We start from the raw sequence: 22,392 nt of genomic DNA on the forward strand, positions 1-22,392 counted from the left end.
CTGATGATTAAGTGGCCTACAGGAACTAGATTAGACCAATAGCAGGGGACCTTGTTAAGAGATCCTAGACTCACTATTAGAACCATTCAAGCCATTAACCCTGCTTCTCTTTTGCCTACTTCTCTGGGGCTAAACATAATTGCACAAAAGTCATCAAGATGATGTACTCAGCTTGGCCAGACCTACAAGATGTACCCCTCTAGGACTTGACCTGACCTTATTCGGCAACATGGTGATTGACGGGGTTTGGAGGTTCAGAGCAGCCGTCCTCGAAGATGACCACACTATCTGGTCAGAGCCTTTGCCTCCTGGAACATCAACACAGTGAGCTGAATTAATTGCACTCACCTGGGCATCCGAGAGAGAAAAAGAATGGATGGCAAGTATTTGAAGGCAAGGTGTTCCTTCCTAAAACCTTAGGACTCTTGTGATTCAGGACTTGCATGGCTGCACCCATTTCAAGAGGGAAAACAGCCATGACAACTTAGTTCAGTTGCTACTTCTGTGGCCAGGATTATGGACCTCATATACCTCAGTGGCTGCAAATGTGTAATCTGTGCCAGCAATAACCCACTCTTCCCACCCCAGCAACCACCAGGTGTCCGGAGGCAAGGGACTCTACCTTTTGAGGATACTGAGACAGACTTTATAGAAATTAACCTACCACAAAAAATAAAAAGTATTCATCAGTACTCATCTGCACCTACTCTGGCTGGGTGGAGGGTCTCCCTACTAGGACTAAAATATCTAAGAAAGTAGTTAGGGCCCTGATGGAGTTGATTATTTCCTGGTACAGGCTACCCATAATTGTCAATTCAGATAATAGACCCATTCTTGTGGGTAGAGTTGTCCAGGGCTAATCAGAGGCCCTAGGACATCAGTGGAAGCTCCATATGGCCTACCAACTTCAGAGTCTGGGTTGAGTAGAGAGACAAACTGAACTCTAAAAATACCTTGGAAAAGCTATGACCTGAGGCTGGAGCCAGTTGGGTCATGGTGCTTCCCACTGCACTCCTTGATCACAGTGCACTCCATACTAGGATAGACTGACTCCTTTTTTGGGGGGGATTGAACTCACAACCATGAGCTTGCAAGGCAGGCGCTTATGCTGCTGAGCTAAATCCCCAGCCCCTAGACTGACTTCTTTTAAAGTAGTTTTTGAGAGGCCTAAACTACCAGCATTGGAAGAACTACAAAAAGTTGAGGTTTTGGACCTCCACTGACAGATTAAGGTACTAAATTAGACTAAAAGACTTCCAAAAGACTGTATTACAGTGCTGTCTGGCTCTGCTTCATTCATCTGTTCATTCCTTCAATCCAGGAGATAAAGCCCTAGTCAATTCCTGGAAAGAAGTGCCCCTCCAATCACAGTGAAAGGGCACCTATAAAATTTTATTTGACCACACCCACTGTTTTAAAACTCACTGATTAAATCCTGTGGATCCATTACTTCAGAGTTAAGAAGTGGACATCTGAAGAGCAGACACCTACTGACTCACCATCACCACCTGGGACCTCACCTCTCCCCAAGCCCTGTCTACCATGATGCTCTCAGACTATGGCACAAGGATGAGGTCCCATCCCAACAAAGACTAGAAGGCCTACTCTGACAAAACAGCTCTCATAAAGACCACACTGAGGAGACAATGCACCCAAAGTCCTGTTCTCTTCACCCCAGAACCTGATGAGTCAACTCATGGCTGAAGACTGGGTGAGCATTGTACACCAGACTATGGGTAGCCTCAGTGTACTGCTATCACACTGAATTCTTGGCCCTTTTTCTCCCATTACTCTTGTTGTTTGCTGTTGCTCTCTGGACTGTGTCCCCAGAGGACTGCTGGATTCCAGAGAGAGTTATTTTTGTTCTTTTCTATCTAGTTGTAGTCACTCATCTAAGCACTGTCAACTGTTTAAAATGATTTTCCTGAGCTGGGAAGATAGTGGATCAATAAGCAGCAAAGTAAAGAGCCTCTCTGAGAGAAACAGCTCAGATGCTGGAATAAAACATCCTGAAGAAGACCAGGTAGGAGATGGATCCTCTTGATCCAGGAAGAAACTAAGGGGAAGGGAGGGAAGGGAAAAAGAAAAGACAAAGAGAAAGAGAGAGAGAGAGGGAGGGAGGAAGAGAGGGAGGAAGAAGGGAAGGGAAGGGAAGGGAAGGGAGAAGGGAGAAGGGAGAAGGGAGAAGGGAGAAGGGAGAAGGGAGAAGGGAGAAGGGAAGGGAAGGGAAGGGAAGGGAAGGGAAGGGAAAAAAAAAAAAAAACGTGGATGGAAGGCTGTAGCCAAACACACTTTCACCAGAGCCAGTCCCACTGTATAGGAAATGCCCCTGGAATCCAAAGATGTGTGGTTGCCGTGAAATTGAGGGTGAGCCTGAGGGCCTCAGTGGGAGGAGGCAGTCATGGAGGAGAGAGGTGGAGTGGAGAACAGCACCAGGTCAGAGATCTGCACAGGCTCGCAATGAGTGTGGAGCAATCAGTCCTCCCGCAGGAATGGGTGATTTGGCCGGGAGACATTTTAAGAGTTGGGCAGGATAAGCACAAAACCAGAACTGCAGCGGCTTTAGTCAGCCACTTTTAGTGCAGAGCAGATTGCTGAGAATTGCTTGGACTGAGTCCTGCCCCTGTGCACGATCCAATAGCCAAGGACGAGGTCTCCCTGAAGCTATCCCTACCCGGCCCTGACCTCGCAGCACACACTAACATAGTGAAGACTCCCAGTGGTTGACCAGCTCAGAAAGGAGGGGCCACCCTACCCCACCCTACCCCAACCTGGCTTGTACTTCAGTCGTCACCAGCAGACTGGGGAGAGTAGCAATCCCTAGTCAGCGGGCTTCAGAGTAATTGCAACCAATACAGGGAGTGCCAGGGACCCCCACTATCCACTTGTCTAGAGGAAACCAGAAACATAACAAGAGGAACAAACAAAAGAAGTCTCCAGCCTCCAACCCAAATAGTACTGTCCCGGGAGAGGTAAACACAGAAGAGATCAGGGGTTGCACACCTGCAGTTTGAGAAGCAGCAGCATGTGACATAAATAAATACCTGCATGACATTATGAAAGAACTCAAAACAGAAATACTAATACAAGGAAGATATAAGAAAAATAATAAAAGAAATGCTAAGCATCTTTCAAGATGACAGATGGAAGAATGGAGGAGCATAGAAAAAGGAGAGAAACCTTTGATGAAGAATATAAAAAAAATCTAGAATACATGAAACAGATTCAAAGATATTATCAGGAAATTAAAAACTCGATTGAAAGCTGGCAAAACTACTTGAAAGAAACTAAAGACTATCAAACCTTGAAGACAGGTTTGCAACATGTGATCACGAAAGGACAAGACCTCTTAAAAATAACAAGGAAGTAACAATAAAAAGGCTAGAAAATGACAAGAGTATCTATAACTCTTAAAAATAAAAAATGTGAGTGAAGAAGCAGAGGTAAATATAAATGAAATACAAAGGTTATTTACAGAAATAATTAAAGAAAACTTCCCAAGCATAGGAAAAGGAAATGATATTCAGATATATGGGCATACAGAACTCCAGCCAGCTATCACCAAAATAGATCTACAACCAGACATATAATAATCAAGATCCAAGAAATTCAACACAAGAACAGAATATTAAAAGCTGTCAGGAGAAAAGAAACAGATCACCTATATAGGAAAACCCATCAGAATCACAACAGATTTCTTGAATCAAATCAAGAAGAGCTTGGAGTGAAGTATTCCAAGCCCTGAAAGAAAATAACCTCCAACCCAGATTGATGTACCCTGAAAAACTGTATCTCAAAATTAATGGAGAGACAAGATGCTTCCATGACAAAGAGGAACTGTGAGAGTTCATGACCACCAAAGCAACCCTACAAAACATACTGAAGGACTTTCTAGAGAGAAAAACAAACAAAAAAAAAAAACACCAGGATTTCAGGAATAGTGGCAGAGGGAGCTCACTGAACAGGGCAGACAGTGGAATGAAGGGGAAAGGTAGACAACCAATGGCAGAAAAACAGCACAGCAGAGATGAGGCAGAGAAGGCTGGCCATAGCCACTAACATGGATGGTCTCGATACACTAATAAAAAGAAACACAGGCAGAGTAGATCAGGAGATAGCATACATCAAGATGCTCTATATAAGAAATATATTTAACCTGAAAGAGGTTTTATGGACTTAAAGTCAAAGATGAGAAAATAATGCTCTAAGTGACTGGGAACCAGAAAAAAGTGGGGGTAGCTCTCCCTTCAGCTGCAGATTGGCTGGAAAGACATGACACTTTTGTACAATGGAGAACTACTCGGCTATAAGGAAGGAAAACCTTGAGGCTCTTGTAGGTAAATGGATACAACTTGAGACCAAGCTCAGGGGTAAAAAGGTTCAGAACCACTTCGGTAAATAGCACGCTGCCTCTCTAATCTAAAAACTAAAAGAGTTAGTGGGATCCAAAATGTACAATGCACCCTGTGAAAATGAAAGGGAGGATTTGTCTAAAAAAGAGGGACCTGAGACCCTACATCTGTCGTCTGTTTGTAAACCATCAAACATGACACTAGAGTGCTGTCACTTTGTCAGTACTGGCCAGGGTGAGATATAGGTCTCCAGAAATTTCACCAAATAATCCACAACATAAAACAGAGCACAATGGGAATGCAGCAAGCAGTTAAACAGCTGCATGATCAGGTGAACTCTTTGGCAAAAGTAGTTCTACAAAACAAGAGAAGATCTACCCTACTTTTCATGAAATTAAGGGGAACTTTGCATCACACTAGAAAAAAATGTTCCTATGCAAACAATTTAGAGTGATCATTGTAATTCCAGACAAATAAGACCAATAAAAAATTGAATTATGACACTCAAGGATGGTATGAGAAATTGCTCAAATGGAACCCAAGACTAGCCTCCATTCTTGCAGGAATCAGAAGACCACTAATCATTATATCTGTCCTCAATTTTAGACTGTGCCCGATTGGGTAAAAGATAGGGTTCAAAACAAAACAATATAAATCAGGTATACATGATAGTACTGGCTGACTTTGTTAATAATCAGCCCAACTCTAAATCACTATCTTAGGAAGGACTATATATATCCTAAGAAAAAAATATGTCCTCAAGGGAGGAATGTGAGGGCATTTTTGACCCCCACCATTTCTTCTCTTTGCCTTTTCTCTTTAAAATTCCCAAACCCTAGTCTTGAAAACCTCAGGCCTATATAGTCTAGATGCTTAGCTAAACAGACATTAAACAAATGAACTTTGGCCACCTCCTAAAAGGCCTCGCTCCCCCTAATTGGCCATAAGCTGAAAATGTGAAGAAGTGGGTTTATCTCAAGGTGACCAAACTGTCTGGTGCCCACATTCTGTGTGTCAGTTAACCAGATGTGTAAGAAGGTCTTGTTAACATTCAAGTAATGATAGAGCTGCAAAAAGGTAGTATCCTTAGTAACCGCCTGACCCTGTGAACTCATACAGAAGTATAAACGGAAAAAGAACAAAGGAATCGTGGCCAGCCAGCAGTTCCAATGGCCTGAGCTGACCGACCACTGCAGCTTTTGAAATAAATCTCACTTCTTTCTCAAATCTCAGTTTCCTGTGGGTAACTTTCTCGAGCAGGCTGTCATAGAACTATGGTATTTACAGAGGCCAGCGAGGAGGAGGAAGACATTCCAGATAACCCTGTCCTGAGACACCCACACTTTACTCTCAGGGGCATGTGAGTCTCCCTGACCTGTTAGATGGGGTCTCTTTGACCCCTTCCTCTAGTTCCTAGACTAATAAACCAAGTTCATCCACTCCAAGTGGCTCAGGAACCCCATTAGAGCCTCATGCCCTGCTCCACCCCCCCAAACCCAGCATTCCTCAGCTAACTTTAAGCCCCCAAGTTGAGCCTGGAGTGGTGCTACTTATTACTCTAATTCTCACGTTATCCTGCTCCTAAGAGAGGTCCCAGGGGTAGAAAAGAATACTCAAGTGCAGGTCCTTTGTTCAGTTACAGATGTACAAGAGGCTTGGGCCTATGCAAGTGAATAAGTGCTTTAAAAAGGGTAAAAGACCATCCTGGAAAGATTATTCCCCCTTCAACAGAACCAAACTGGATCTATAACACTAATGGGGGAATAAGAATGATTTCTGACATGCTAGTTGCTATTACCATGGAGGTAAAGCAGTAAAGTGTTTTGTAAATATACCAATATAGATGGGGGGAAGAGCAGCATTTCATTTGTCAATCAGCTCCACAGTTAGTATAAGACGCAAACACTTCAGATGGTCCCACAGACATTTACGGCCCAACTGCTGGACACAATCTTTTCTGTTTACAACAATCAAACCCAGAGGAGGAACAAAACAGTCCCAATTGGCAATACTGTAAGCCCACCATGTCATCTAGGGAAAAACCCCAGGACAACTGAAATTCTTGATTCAAGACCATACACTGGGCACACACCTTCACCAAGCTTCTGCCTGGCCCCTGATTTGTGAGACAACCAATGTACTTGACTCATGGCATAGGAGGTTTCACTGCCCCTCCTCCCAGAAAGAGGCCAGGCCAGCCAAAACCCTCGTTTCTTACTCTGACAACTAAAGAGGTTCAGGGGAACTTGCAATACCCCTGTTTCACAGACCTCATCATCCTCTCCAAGGAACCCAAGGTAAACTTAGATGTCACGGATGAGCCAATTTAATTACTTCACTTTTTAAACTTACTACTCTAGAAAATTCTCTTCTGGATCTATAGCCATAGTTGGGGCCAAAGGGACCCCTAATCAGAGGTTCTTTGCAGCTGCACTACAGAGGAAGCTGCAAAATTAACTTTGGGACACAGACCAGAAGTCCTGACTTGCCATCAGGTCAGAGCTATTCTGCAAACAAAGTTACTTGTGGTTAACAAATGAACAGTTAAGTGTCCAGAAATGCTAAGACATCCCTGAGGTTATTATAAAAACTTGTACAACTACTATTAACCCTGCTTTTTTTGCAGGCCCTGAAGTTAGTCATTCTTATGAACAAGTGATCTCCCAGACCTATGGAAGCAGGCAGGACATCAGTGATCCACCCCTCCAAAACTCTGAGGAAGTGTGGTTCATTGATGCAAAGAGCCTTGTAAACCATGTATAGAGCACAACAGGAAATTACACACCTCCTAGAGGCAGTCCATCTTCCCAAGCAGGTTGCAGCGAATGCACTGTAAAGAGCACCAAAGAGACAGGCCTAAAGTCTCCTTGGGAAATCAAAAGGCTGATAGGGAAGCAGAAAAGACAACCCTACATCCCAAGGCCCAGCCTTGTTCTCAATTCCTGAGGAATCATTCTGTTCCTTCCTCAAAGGGCAGAGTGATGGGCTACAAAAATGCCATGTGGGGTATGGCCCTCGTTCTAGAAAGGTAAAGAGCCAGTCAGACACTGAACCAAGTTCTGGCAAAACTTTGTCAGCGATGTGAGTCCTGCTCTCATGGCTGCCAATAACACTCAAGGGGGTTTGTAACATGCCCCAAACTGGGCTGAGTGAACCCGTCTGAGATGTTATATGGGAGGCCATTTCTATCCTCTGATGGGAAGAGTCTTCCCAGTCCCCGGCCCAGGCTGACCACCTATTTTCTGCCCTAGAGACCAAGTACTCATAAAAACTTGGAGACAGGGGACACCTACTAACCGATTAAAGCCAAAATGGCAAGGCTGCTTCCAGTAATCCTTGCCACACCCCCTGCGGTAAACGTGGTAGAGCTAATTGGATTCATCTAGAACACAGAGTCGCTCTTTGTCTAAAGAACAAGATCACAAAGAGAGCTACTCCTGTGAGCCTCTAGAAGACTTGTGATTTCTCTTCAAAATGCAAGACTCCAATGCTACTACAAGAAGTGTGGAAATCTGATCTGTTCCTCATATTTAGGCTAATAGTGAAGGTGAATGTCAGTAACTCATCTCTCATTTTTTGATAGGTTTTTCCTTCTTTGATGGAGCTACAGCATCCCAAAGTAGTTGGACAGCACACAATCCCCAATAGGTAAGATGCACGGTCCCTTCTAGCTTTGAGAACTTATAGAAGACAAGACATCCCAAAAGAATTATGGAGATTTATGTCTCTAGAGGAAATGACACAGATCAGAGAGACAAAGCTGACTGGGGAAGTAGGCATGGCCTGTTAATTACAAGGTCACACACACACACAGGACAGTCCCCAAAGCCTTGAACATGAACTTCTCATAAGAACTCAAGCAAGGTTTCAACAGGATTGCCTAGATCTGAGGTGGGGGTTCCCAACATAGCCTCTCAGAATCCATATGTAGATGTTCTCATGGGTTTCCTCAAGATTTAGACAGTATAAAAAGACAGATGCCAAGAGGAGCATGCTATTGTGGCTTTCCTCGTGATAGCCCATCCTGCTTTCCCCAGGGCACACTCTTATCTTGCTTTTTCCTTTTACTTGGCCCAAGCTTGCTCTGTAGCTGATTTCTCAATCACTTACCTTGTACTTTTTCAAATAAACTTTGCCACTGCTTAAAAAAAAGTTGATACTTTTATCAGTAAAATAATTTCACTGGCATACTGTCATTCCTACTTCCTGTCTGTGAAGGTAGGTTTTCCTGTAACAATAGTGGGAAGAGGATGGATGCTTCCCCTCCACCCCACAGGCTTGCAGTAGAGACCATGCAGATTCTTAGCAAGAGTCAAATAAGCCAGTCCTGGTAGCTCACTCCTATAATCCCAGCATTCAGGAGGATCACAGTGAGGTCAAGGCCAGCCTCAGCCACAAGGGTAAGTTCAAAGCCAGACTGACTACACACTGAGGCAAAGCAAATAACCTGAATATGACAACACATGCCCAGAATCCCTATAAACACTCTGAAAGATGAAGCAAGAGGACTGCAAGTTCAAACCTAGTCTGAGATACTTACAAACTTTAAGTACAACAGGCTGGGGATGTTTAGTACACAGGCTCTGGCTTCAACTCCAGTACCTGAGTCATATATGCTCACAACCATTGCCCCTTTGCTTTCCAGAATACATACTTCCCTGCCAAGTTTACCAAGGCACAACAGATCCTTGCAAATGCCTCTCTTTATTGAGGGCTTCCTAATATCTTTGGAAGTGGGAATGGCTTAGAGAACCACCTTCCTCCGTATGCCTGAGGACCAGTGACCCTGGCTACAATATAGACCTCTGTAAGCCCTCACCCATCTCAGGAGAGATGCTGTAACACCTTTAAGGAAGGATGCCAATTTACAGTTTAAAAATGAGATGGAGAGAAGAAAGCAAAATCTAATTATGATTTTAACTGTGCAACAATGCCACAGCCCACAGGGCACATATCCCAAGACCACCAGTCGACAGACACCTGAAAGTGGGGGCAAAGCTTATATATGCTGCTTTCCTACACATACACTGCTTTAATAAAGTTTATTTATAAAAGTCTCAGTAAGAGATAATTTAACCATTAGCAATTTGGGGAGGGGTGTGTGTGTGTGTGTGTGTGTGTGTTTTCCCTTTTTCCCCTTAGTCAAGAACTTCTACCATTTCTCCAACAGGTTGCGCATTGGCATATCTGAATTGCCACCTTCACTCCTCAGTGGTGAGCTTGAACAAAAGGACAATTCACATACAAGTGGGACATAAACAGTTTCATCTACTCACAATGGTGCATAATTTAAAACTTACGACTTCCTTTCTGGAATTTTTCACGTGGTATTTTTGGACTGAAACTGACCACATGTAACAAGCTGCAAAAAATAAAACTGTTGATGGGGGAAGACAACTATAGTAACTTCCTGGCTTCACACAGACATATAGGTAGCTCTTAATTCCTAGTTGTGACTAAAGACTGATAAACTTACTCAGAAGAAAACCCGTGTTAAACATACAAGATGCTTTACTGTAGCCTAGAATCTAATCTCTACAGCTGCTGTTTGGGAAATAGGAACCAACCGGTCTACTTAGAAATTCCAAGTAACAACATTAGGTCTAGATTAAGGAGGAAGGTGTAGATGGAGTTAATGTGTAACTGGGAAGACTCCAGAGAAAGACTGAAGTCCTGCTTCATCCAGGATCAAGTAGCTACTTGAGTTAAAAAACAAATCCAGGCAAGGTGTGGTGGTGTAGGCTTGTGATTCCAGCACTCACGAGACCGAAGCAGAAGGAGTCCCTGTGAGTCTGAGGCCAGCCTAAGCTATGAAGTGAGTTCAAGGCCAGCCTGAACTGCAAAGCAAGACCCTGTCTCAGACAAAAAACCTCCACCAAATTCAAACTTAACAGAAAAGCAGGTGTCCTTGTAAGTTTTCACTATACAGGGGGGAAAAACACACTCAATTAATAATTTATCTTTTATTGAAATTGAATACTTTATATTACATTAGATTGGAAAAAAAATGAAGAGAACAATCAATTTTAAAAAATATACTCATGTTGAAATCAAATAAGCCAGCCAAACGGGGCACAAACCAAGAGATTCTGTAGGGTGGTTTGCTTTTCCCATATGAATACCACTGTCTATGTACAACTCTGCAATGTGAGAAGAGTCATTCATGAAATATTTCAAGAAAGGAGTTGACAGCCAGCGGAGGATATAGGCCAGGTCCTCCTTCCTGCCCTTGAGGGAGCCCACAACCAGCTACAATGAGATTGGGGCCCATCAAGCTTCCTGCCAGCTTGGAAAGTCATACTCTGTGCAAATTAAGGCTTCTTTATAGGTTGAATGTTTGATAAACACTTTTTTTTTTCTTAAAAAAATAAGCACAGTAAAGGTGGTATCACGAGAACCTGAAGAGATGAAACCTACAGCCCAAATCAAGAAACCAGCGATTTTCTCAGACATCTCAATTCCATGTCACATACACAAAACATTATCAATCTTTGGGTGGGCCGTCTGAGTTTACCAGCTGGCAAAGCAATACTGGCAAATGTGCTCTGTACATCTATGCCTGAAGATGTCATGCAAAGAGCTGCAGCTGTCATTAACAAAAGGCATAGCACAGACAGAGCCTCCCAAACCTAGGCACTCAGTGATCCTGTGCATGTATGTGCGGTGCCCTTAAAAATGGAAAGCAAAGGAGAAGAGACAGAATGGAATCCTCAAACTCAGGGGATATGTTAATGACCAGTTCAAAACGCCACGAAAAACCACCCCAGCAAACCAACAGTTTCCCTTCCTCACCAGCTGGTGCACTGCATTCTGCTGGCAGAAGGAAACTGTGGTTTTTTGTGTTTTTTTTTTTTTTTTTTTTTTTTTCCTTTTTCGCAAACCTGAGTAATTGTCAGAGTCAATAAATAGGGAGAGAGAATTAAGATGCTAAAATGTAATGGTCAAATACCCTAGAGGGTTAAAGCAGCAAGGATTTTTCAAACACAGCCCTCTGATGTGAGGCACCTGGCCTGGCACCTGGCAGGCACTCACAGGAGCTCTGTAAATGAGGACTTAGGGCAAACCCTGGGCATGAGGTACCGCCCTTTTGCCAACGTGAGCAACGCCTTCTTACAAAAACTGTAAACAGTCACAAAGGAGCAGCACCTAACCTCCTTCACCCTCTCCCCCACCACAAAAACTTTTCCCTTTTGAAGCAGTTTTTGTTAAAGGCAAAATTACAGAAGCATCATCAAGTTGAAGTCTTATTTGGTTGGAGGTGCTTGGCTGTACCATGGCTCCACATTCTCCTGTAGGCACCATGGCATTAGATGTGTAAGAGGTCCTCGTCACTGTCATCATGGAAGGACACCAGCTTGGTGGAGGTCACTGTCTTCTGCTGTCCAGGCCTGGGCTTCCCTTTCCGGGTCTTCTCTCCTGGGACCAGCCCCGCCTTATCGTCCTCCCGCTCCCAGTGGGTTTGCTGCTGTGGATTTCTCACGGGGTGTGAGTTGTCCACTCTGGCCCCTCTGCTCGAATGAACTTTTACCTCTGGGATAGTCAGGACCTCATCCTCACTGTCCTGGTCATCCCCATGCAAGGATGTGAGGGCCTCTGCTTTCACAGACTTGGTGGTAATGTGGCCGTTTTCCTGTCCTTCCTTCACCAGTCGGGGAGGTGGCATCTGGATCTCTTCCATCAGCCACTCTGTTTCATTTTCATCTGCTTCTTCCTCCTTATTCACCTGCCAGAGAGCAACAGCACAAACTACATAAGCCCCAGCAGAGATATCCATCCACTTTTGTTCCTGTCTTGCCTGAGTTACTGCTGGCACAAGCTGAGGACAGAACCTACCACCCACCAGTCATAATCCGTACATCTCTGGTTCCCAAGTCACCACCAAAGCTGATGACAACCGCCTGCTCCTATAAAACCAACCCAGCAGGGGGCTTCAGGTGGTTACCAAGGGAGCCCTGTGTCAGGTGCCACTGCCCAGGAGGGCTGGGTCATGCAGAAGGCAGTGCTGGGGAACAAGGCATTCTCTAGGCTGCCAGCTGTGTGGCAGGAGGGGTATGTAGGAGCAGCAGCCATAGGAAGGATGTGTATCAGAGTCTAATTTTAAAAAGAGATTTGCCACTATGTATAGCAGGCTGCATGTATGCAGTATTTATGCCCTTTGATCCAGACAAGGCCTTTTCTAGAAATTTTTTTGAAGGAAATCAACCAAATGTTAAACATAGATAAATTTTCACCATCAGTTTTTAGAGAACAGCCCAAAAATGGAAACCACCTCAACAGTAAGTGCTCCTAAAGAAATCAGTTGCAATCACAATGGGAGAAACTTGAAGAAAACTAAAACCAAAGTGTGTTCGGCTGAGTGGTAGCTAAAAGCCGTAACTAATGGTTTTCCTACGAGGTTGCAAGCTGCCTATGCCGCTGTTCTTCCTTGCATTGTGAACAACTCTACTGCCATGGAGCATACAACCCTGCTGCAAGGTGGGGGAAGAGGTCACCACAGGCCCAGCAGACAAGCACCTTTGAGTATTTGTAGGACACGTTGGAGCTTCGTCGACAGCAATTGGTCAGCTTGTTTATCACAACTTCCCTGTTAAAAAGGAGACCATAATGAGTTGCTGTAGAATCACAATGGGCAGGGGAGCCCCCAGACACAAGCCAACCCCAATCTTTTGCAGCTTATGGATTACAGTGGCTACAGGTCAACAAATATCACCCCTTCCCAAGGCAGCAAAGTCCTGAACAACAAATGACCTGCTATGCACTTCTGTGAGAAACTATTAATCATGATTCAGCACAAAGAACACAGGTTATTATGGTTTGTATCTGGGTGTTCCCCTAAAGTCTCATGCAGTGATGTGGGGCAGGATTTTCAGAGGCCTCTGAATCTAGAGTTTGTAATTCCTTCATTGTCTAGTACTGGAATTGAGGATGAAGTGCTACACGTGTCCTAGGGCAGGTAGTCTGCATAAAAGGGAAGAAAATACAAGGGAGGAAAAGAAGCTTGCTCCTTCCTTTTGCTCTTATAGCTTTTGCTACCTTTCACTGCCCTGGACTGTGGCCTCTCTGCCACATTACCCTGCTCTGCAGTCAGCTGATTACAGACTGAAACATCTACAAACTGTGAGCTAAATAAACTTACCCTTCCTCTAACTTTGGGTGTAGGTATTCTGTCTTTGCAAGACAGAACAGTAACTAAGACAGGCTGTGAAATCAGAACAGAGAGAACTCAAATCCTATTTTATATCTTGGTAGTCACGAGGTCATTTACCAGTTTGTGTTCTTTTTCATCCAGGAGTATAATGGGACCACATCTCCCTGCAACCTGAGGGGACTGTTGCAGGTCCATCCTAGGCAGAATGCACTTCTGTGCCTGGACCCCACCTTCCCTACCCTGCCTTCCGGGAGCGGATGGTCCTAGTCAGTAGATCTGTGACCACCACCCTAGAACCCGACCTGAAAAGCTACCTGACAGTCACATGAGAAGCAGAGTAGAGGAGCCAACTGGAAATGCTTCTCTTTGTAACAGGGGAAGGACACAGAGGTCAGCTGATCAGCAAGAAGTCTACTCATGAATGACTTTTAATTTTCTATCAGACTTTTTAGACACAATAAGAGACCAATGTTCTAAACACCCAGAGGGACTGGCTGAGGAGCCCATGGCATGCCAAATGTAACATGAAGTCCAAACCTGTGCATGGTGCCACGGCTCTGAGAAACAGACATTTAACAAACTGGTTTCTGCCACCATGGGAAGTTTCTGAACTGAGAACTGAAAGGCATTTGCTGTGCCTGGAAGCCCCAGGAGAGGCCCATACACCTGGCCCCCACTCGGGGCTCCCCCAGGGGCCTTCCTTACCTCCGTTCCTTCTTGTAAAGAAGCAGGGCCAGCAGGCAGCCAGTGAGCGCCACGAGGAGCAGGCTGAGGATTGCCCCAACAGCCTGGCTCCGCTCTGAGAGCCCCTTGTGGCTCTGTATGCTCTCTTCAAAGCCCATCCTAAATATCACAAGAAAGGGACTTGAATCATTTGGGGTTCCCAACCCACAGAACAAATTCAACAAGCCGCTCCTGACCACAGCCCAGTAAGTCTTATCCATCTGATGTGGCATACAGAATTTCTTTCGAAGGAGTTTAAGGGAGGAGGATGGACATACGAATAGGAGACACCATTTTAAGTATCATAAAATGTCAAGCACAAGCAATGTTAGGACTAGAAGTGCTTTAAAGATGTCACTCCTCCTAGCCGGGTATGGTGGCACTTACCATACCTCAGCACTCTGCTAAGTAAGGTGGGAAGATCATAAGTACAAGCCCCGCCTGGAAAACAATATAAGACCCTAGCTCAAAATCTTAAAAACTCTGGGGATAAAGTTCAGGGAAAGGCAAGTTTAGTAAATGTTCTGTGTGAGTGAAATTATCAATATTCTCCAAGAGTTGAAACAGTGTTCTCTGTGTGTCTCTGCCATTCAGCTTACCTCATCATCACCCTGGTCCTTAGTTACTTTTTGTGGATGTGGCCCAGCTGTTACCGAGCAGAGTGAGTGGGTCAGTGCTGCCACCTATGTGTGGTCTGCAAATTCAGCTTTACATGTGGAAACTACAAGTGTTGGGCTGACATGTGTTCACCAAAATAACTAAAAAGGGTGTTATCCCAATTCTCATTGGATGATAGCTGCCACTTGTTTTTTTATGTTTACATTTGATTTAAACATACAAAACTGATACTTTGACAAAGTGGAAAACCCAAGCAGGTGGCCCCTGCCTAGTGTACACCTGTAACACTCCAGTCACCCACCCCAGCATGAGTGAGAACATTCGCAGTGCTTTGCTGGGTATTCTCTGCTATTGCTCTTAATGTCTGTTTTCTTTCCTTGAATTCTTTATTACCTTATCAACACATTAAGGGATATAAGCACCTCCAGTTCCTGACATTCTTAATGTCTTGAAAAGCAGATGTTCCTTGGAACATTCTTTTCAGGTTCTGAAGTGGGACCCCAAAGTCCCATAATTGGGTCCTCAAGACACATCCCCTTTTCTCACAGCAGCCCAACTTCTCTGTACCCAGCCTGACAGAACCCCTAAACCCACTCAGGATGCCACGAGAAAGGACTCAGCTAACAGCATTTTAGTCTCAGTATCAAGAAAGTGTACTTAATTTTTATAATTCACATTTTCCTTCTTTCATAAAGAACATCTAGTTTTAATCCTTTCACTTAGTAATGACTTCTTCAGAATATTATACGTTATTTCTGCAAGAAATAACAAGCGAAGTACCATGAGTGAAATGTCAACCCAAAGCCTCTTTGCATCACTGTGAAGCTAAGAGTCCTTATGCCCATGTCCCTAGAATAATTTAGGAAAGATCTATTTTTTGCTGAGGTAGTACCCACAAATAAGTGAAAATGAAAATGGATCTACGAAACATGGTATCCCCGCCATGCCACCCAGAGAAACGTGGCCTATGGCTCATTTTCAAGTTCCAAAGAACAGATTTTCCAAACACAGGAAACATTTCACCCCAATCACATAAAACTTGTACAGTACAGAGACCATGATATGTTGAGAATCAAAGATGAAGCCTGGCGAGTGCTTGCCCAAGCAGCTGACAGGTCATGCAGAATAATAGCATGAATGCTCAAATGGGACTCATCTTAGGTCACTGTGTGCATAGAAGAAGCATGGCCAGTGCTACAAGGGTGGCAGGTCACAGCAGTGTGCCAATAATCATGGGAGGGGGGAGGCAGCTATGTGAAATTGAATCATCTCTATTTTTTGTGCATGTCTGATACATTACAATAAAACATGGGAAAACACAGACACACAAATGCACCTTAGGTAGGGTACCATGGGCTCGTGAAGGCCTCACAGGCCCTTGGGGATGGCCAAGGCAGGAACCATACCAAGGCTCTGCAGGGTAGTGTGGCAGCAAATCGCTGAGGAGGTGAGAAGCCGGGGTGGCAACTCTATACCTAGAGACAGGGCCTTATGAGTTCCTCTTCCTGCCCCCTCTAGGACAGTACTTACCCCAAGGGGCACACGGCCGAGGTGTACCAGGAGAAAAGGTACTGGCAGTCAGCGGTCTCATGACTGAACTCCGGTATCCCTTCCTTCACCAGAGGGTCACAGTGGAAGAAGATGGTGGAAGAGACGGACTTTGTCTTATCTTTCCCACACTTGGAGGAAGAGGCAAACACGACATCCAGATCGCCATCTGTCAAGCAGGAAGGGGCACACACATACCCATGGCACCATTACCACCAACCTCCCAGTCACAGATCTAACCAACAGACTTAAAGTCAGATGTAATAATACATAGTACAATGTTCCATGCACACTTTCATAGTTTAAACAAGGTCATTTAAAGACATTCTCGGAGCTCCTACCCTGAGTAACCACACCTTATGAAAGAAGACTGACCTCTGACCTCAGCTCACAACATGGCAGGGAGTGGGGCTGGCCAGGTGGCAGCAGCCCAGTAGAGACTGAAACCAACTACACAGATAACCCACCAATCAACTGTGCCTGCACAATGCGCCTCAGCAAAACTTCTAGACACCAAACTCAGCAGCATCCTGGCTGCAATACTCCACATATGAAACCTTACATTGCTGTGGGGTAACAGTTTGGTTCCATCAGGAAGAGGCCAGCAGAAGCTCTGCATCTTACTCCTTCTTGGACCCTGCCTCCCTCTGTGCTTTATGATGGACTGCAATCCACACCCTTGTGCCGCCACCATAAACTCAAATATGGCAGCTTCCAGTGAGACCTGCGAGTGCTTCCATCATGTTACTAAACAGGAAGGTGGCTTTGGAGCTTGTCATTGGTGTCAGAAGTGAAAGGCTCCCATGTGCACTCAGCTCCCCCCAACTCTGTGGCTGGCTCACACTCTCCGTGAGCAAAGGCAATCAATGGGGGCTAGACGTGTCCACAGGAACCCAGGGCACAGGTGGGGTACAATGGGCTCAGGAAGGGCCCCATGGGCCCAAGGAGATGGCCAAGCCAGAAACTGCACCAAGGTTCTATCAGAGCAGTGTGGAAGCAAGGAGACAAGGAGCCAGGTGGCAACTCCACACCTAGAGATAGGGCCCCATGGGTTCCTCCTCCTGTCCTCTGGAACAAACAAACACACAAATGATGACAAAAGCTACTTTTTGGCGCTGGTGAATGAAGAAAGTAGGTTTAAAACAGAAAGGTACACATGTGCAGACACATACACCATTGTGCTACATACAGGTGTCCTGAAAGCTGGAGGAGCAAAAGGTGGGCCAAATGTAGTTTTGTGGAGGCAAAAGTGAAAGTTTTATTTATAACCAGTATGGTGCTGCAGAACCTGAACACTCCTGTACACTCAAAGAACACAGAAAACACATGTGCACAAAAACATGCTTCCTCAGGTGAGGAGATGGACAGCCACGGCACACCAGCAAAGGTGACCCACATCAAGCCAGGTTCCAGAAGGACTTTGCAAGCTATAAACACCATGATGGCTAGAGGCATGCCTGCTGCGGGAGGAACAGTCAGTAGAACTGGGTGCAGCTTGTCAAATATATTCAACTCTCTGGAAAAAGAGTTTGGTCTTTCTTCTGTGTATGCTAAAGACTCTGTAAGCAAACCTTTAGCATGACCCACTCTCACCCCAGCAGCCTTGGTGTGGTGGGGGTGCAAGAAGACAGGACAGCCAGAGGCCAAACAAGAGCTACTTGTGATGTATGGATTTTACCCCAAGTTACTAGATGTCACTGAAGTGAGAGGAAAGCAACAGAGCAGGGAAACATGGGTAGTTTAGTTTTTCTGTGAAGTGGAACTGGGAGAATGAATGAGCTGAGCAAAATTCCCACTGCCTGCCAGGACCAAGGCCAAATAAGCATTTCTTCACTTCTGTCCAAGGCCATGGTACTCATGATGCCCAGTGCCCAGTGCCCAGTGCCAGCCAAGGCCAGGATCAGGCCCATCCCCTGGTGTTGCTCCATTAGGCTTGTCTAGGCCTGTTGCTCCTGGCACCCAGGTTCCCAAGCCCCAAGCATGCACTTCCTCCCAGACTGCATTCTCTTCTCCCCACAGTGGATTCTCAGCTGCCTTTCCTATCAGAAAGGCTGGAGTTCTCAACATACCCTTAAAAATTTAACACAGCCACACAGTTCAAAAATCACATTATGAAAAACACAGGGAAAGAGATGTTTGACAAGCACAAGGGCAGAAAGATTCTCTCATGACTAATAAGGGCAATGATGACTCCTTCCTTAGAGCCCCTACCAAACCTCCTCACGCTCACCTCTCACGTGTGGGACAGCAGCAAGTATCAGCCTGCACCTTGCATCTTTTTGGTGATTATGAAATCTCTTGCCCTTTTCTAATGCTACTTTATGTTTCAAAATAAAGATGCATCAGGCCTAAAACCCAAGCTTGGCAGTTCTGCCTGTCTCTGCCCAGTAAGCAGCCCAGGTACACAGCTGCAGTACTGGTCATGTGCTCACCAAGACATGATTCACCTGCTGTCAGAAGCGTGGGTCTTAACAGACTGGTTCTGCTTCACAGAGTACATCTCAGACTAATTTACAGCAGGAATCTTGTTTGAAAAGTGTGGCCAGTTTGCTGATGGAAATGTGAAAGCCCTTTCTCTGAGGGAGTTAAGTGAGGAGGGCTGATGAGGATAGTGAGTTACCCTGGACATAGTACTTGGTCCTCTCCGAGGTGCCCACTTTCCTGATGAAGTGCTCATCATTCAGCTTCCTCTGGCAAATGTTGGCTCCGAAGCAGGCAGGGATGGAAGAACTGGTGATAGAGGACAGCTGGATTTCATACATGTAGCTGTCCCCATTGGTTCTCATATCCCCAGAAGCACTGAAGAGCCTGCGAGGCAAAAGAACAAGTATAGCTCCTCAGATCAAGCTTGAATAGAACCACCTCACCCCAAGTTCTTAAGGGACTGTGGAGTCCTGGGGCTTTTTCTCCCCTGCACTGTGAAGCTAGGGCTGTGCTTCCATGACACCAAAGACTCTAGGGCACCAGCTTTTGCCTCAGTTGGTCTACTGTACCACTAGCTCCATATTCTGTTGTGAAAGCGTCTTTCTCTAAGGTTATGATCCCACAACTGGGAATTCCAGAGGTGTCCTGCCCAACCCTATTTCCAGAGGGCTTTGGTTTCTACCCAGCATTCATCAGGAGGCAGGGACAGGGGGCTTATTTTGACACAAGACTTCACCATCTTTGGTCTTAAATATTAGTAGCTAAGTAATGCTTTTCTTTGGTTTAAGCAAAATATGACTATTCCAGCAACAGTAACTAAAACACACAAACTATTTTTGTAATGGAGCTCTCACTAAGGAAAGACTAGAATTATTGGCTTATTTTTTAGTATTATTCATGCTCACCGGAAAAAGTTTCACTTACTTAAAATAAATATCCCCAAGGCTGAAGCTCTTGCCGTTCATGGGGTTGGTAAGGGTTCCATTCACCATTTGTACCTCTTGAGGCCTCACGGCACACGCAGCCCGAGAGTCCCAGTGGAAGTAGTAGGTGCAGCTGTCGATGTCAAACCTGAAAAGCAGATGCACAGACAGGTCACCTCCCAGCTGGGTGCGAAAAGACCACAATACAGACTCTGGCCAGAACCCAGAAAGAGCTCACTAGCCCTAGAAAGGCCAAGCTAGTGGGCTTTTCAAGGTCTCCCTGACAGTCCCCCACTGCACAGTACAGACAATGCCAGGGAAGGAGGGAAATTTCATTCACCTTGTTCTAGCACTGTGAAAGAAGATCACAGTACAACTGGTCAGTAATGTAAAACAAGGAGGCAAGCACTGGATATGTTTTAAAATCCAGAAAATGTGCAACACTGCAAGCTTTAAATACTTGTTTATCAATTTGCCAATTTCTGCTTTTAAAAGCTTCTTAGATTGGAGGAGTCCTCAGGCAATTTCTGAGTCTCCTCTTTTCTAAGTTCAGCTTCTAAAAGGAATCTGTTCCCAAACAGTTCAGATGCCCTACCCTCTGCTGGCCAACCTCCCTGCTAGCACCATAAAACTCTCCCTAGAGAATTTAAACTTAACCCAAGAGCCTCTCTGCTGCAGATCCCACCTGCTTGGCTCTACGATACTGAGAAGATAGAACCCAGCTCGTGCTGTCAACCAATGTGCTCAATGCTAAACCCAGTTCAGGACCTTATTGTCTAAGGCAAGCAAGGTTGAAGAAGTTGCCACCAGCCTATTACTGGCAGGACTCTACACCCTACCCAGGGACTTCCTTCTGTGGCTCCCAGACCTGAGCCCTTGCCTACGGTGACACCCCAAGTAGCCTCTCCCCAGGTTGCACCTTCCCTGCCCCTATGGGACCAAGCGGCCTTGCAGCACTTCAGAGCATCCTACACAACTCCACTCAGCCCATCCCTCACCTCTTGAATGCAGGCTTGCCCACAGTCTTTGCACAGGTCAGCTCTATAACAGAGGACGCAGTCTTATTCTCACCACAGGGATACCCTTTTGAGTAAGTCACGATAACTTTGTCATCTGAAACACAAAAATGATTAAGTTGAAGTTATTTTTAGTGTGTGATAAAAGACTTGAGGTCAGAAGGCAAAGTCAACTTGAAGAGGCAGGACAAAAATGTTTTCCATCGAGCTGTTCTCATCACCACCATGTGTAATGACAGCCACTATCCTGCACCATTGCTGCCAGTCACAACAAACCTGGGCTCAAACCTGAACCTTCCTGCTGACAAGATTCGTGGCTAGAGGATGCTGACTTTCTACATCTCCACTGCCTTACCCCAAGTGCGTGGGCTAAGGAGTCACAGGGGTGCAGAGGAGAAGGCTGCAGGAATGCAGAGACAGGACCTCAATAATGGCAACAGTCAGCACATGCTTTAAGTTGCAAGTATCCAAGGGGCAGCATAGTAACTGGACACCAATTCTCATGTCCCTACTGAGAGCCTGCCAGTGGCTGTTCTGGTTACTGAATGTTGAGGACAGCTGGAGCCAGCCTCACTCAACAGACAGATGATAGCTAAGCCACTCACGGCACACCGAGTACTGCCTTTGAGGCAGCAGCATATGGAGGAAGCATGGGGACAGAACTAGTTTCCCACATGTCCCCACAGAATACAGGCCAGGGAAGGAAGGACTGTTGGACAACAGGATGGAAGGTGACTCCAAGCTCTCAAGCCTGCCCCGAATTCAAAACTATTCCTCTTTAATGTTTTAAATATGGTGTTTCTGTGTTAAATTTTGGAAAAAAATTACCACTGTTTTAAGCAAACCTATCTAAACTCCCAGGCAATAGAATCAAATGCTCACAGATCTTAGTATTACAGATAGCTCATACCGTATGAGGAAGGCACACACACTTCCACTGCCTCTGTGAGAAGCCCATCTTGTCTGCCCCTGGAGTTGAGATTGCTGTGGTACAAGTGTGCACTCCAGAATTCATGACTGGAAGTTTAACCCCCAACATCGAAGAGGTGATCAGGTCACAAAGAATGTGTCCTCATGAATACCTAATACCATTATCAGAGAAGGTTCCTGATAAAGAACAAGTTTAGTTCTTTTTCCTTTATCTCATCTTCTTTCTGTCCTTCACCATGGGCTGACAGTAAAAAGACCCTCATCTGATACCAGCCCCTCAATCCTAGACTTCCCAGTTTCCAGAACTGTGAGAAATAAAACACAAGACGCACTGGCAGAACACTGGCACAGGGGCGGTAGTGATGTGTGCTGACATGACAAGTGCCATCCCTTCCGATCTGGGTGATGAGGTCAGCAGAGTGTGAAGGAGTGACTAGAAATGTCCCATTATTGGGCAGAAAACACTGAAAACAACACTAGCAAGAGCTCAGAAGAGAAGCAACATAAGCCACACACATAACTGCTTAGAAACTGACCACTCAAAGCGGTTGCAAACAGGATACTGATAGACGTAGTCAACAAACGCCTTTTTTTTTTTTTTTTTTGATAAGTCTTAAATAGATATAAGGAATGGAATGCTATACTGGCAATGACAGTAAATGCCACTTTTCTTAAAACAACATGGTTGATCTGTGTCTGAATCCTAGGGC

General features: G+C 45.2%; 1 protein-coding gene and 1 long non-coding RNA gene across 2 annotated transcripts in view; one reads left to right on the forward strand and one right to left on the reverse strand.

Moving 5' to 3' along the window:
• Window positions 1-1,169: 1,169 nt before the first annotated feature.
• Window positions 1,170-11,226, forward strand: LOC134472113 (uncharacterized). The gene is made up of 4 exons (XR_010041976.1): window positions 1,170-1,711; window positions 1,879-2,023; window positions 7,936-8,000; window positions 9,523-11,226. It is a non-coding gene; the product is annotated as an uncharacterized LOC134472113 (long non-coding RNA).
• Window positions 10,301-22,392, reverse strand: part of Igf2r (insulin like growth factor 2 receptor) — a 113,614-nt gene continuing 101,522 nt past the window's right edge. The window contains exons 42-48 of the mRNA XM_013148819.2: window positions 20,735-20,849; window positions 19,738-19,884; window positions 19,010-19,197; window positions 16,372-16,558; window positions 14,206-14,343; window positions 12,867-12,936; window positions 10,301-12,075 (exon numbers count right to left, since the gene is read on the reverse strand). Of these exons, the coding sequence (XP_013004273.2) occupies window positions 11,659-12,075; window positions 12,867-12,936; window positions 14,206-14,343; window positions 16,372-16,558; window positions 19,010-19,197; window positions 19,738-19,884; window positions 20,735-20,849 (1,262 nt within the window). The 3' untranslated portion in view covers window positions 10,301-11,658. The remainder of the gene's footprint in view (window positions 12,076-12,866; window positions 12,937-14,205; window positions 14,344-16,371; window positions 16,559-19,009; window positions 19,198-19,737; window positions 19,885-20,734; window positions 20,850-22,392) is intronic.

The sequence above is a fragment of the Cavia porcellus genome, unplaced genomic scaffold (genome assembly GCF_034190915.1).
Source record: "Cavia porcellus strain 051 isolate PalLab524CR breed Dunkin Hartley unplaced genomic scaffold, mCavPor4.1 scaffold_22, whole genome shotgun sequence".
NCBI lineage: Eukaryota > Metazoa > Chordata > Mammalia > Rodentia > Caviidae > Cavia > Cavia porcellus.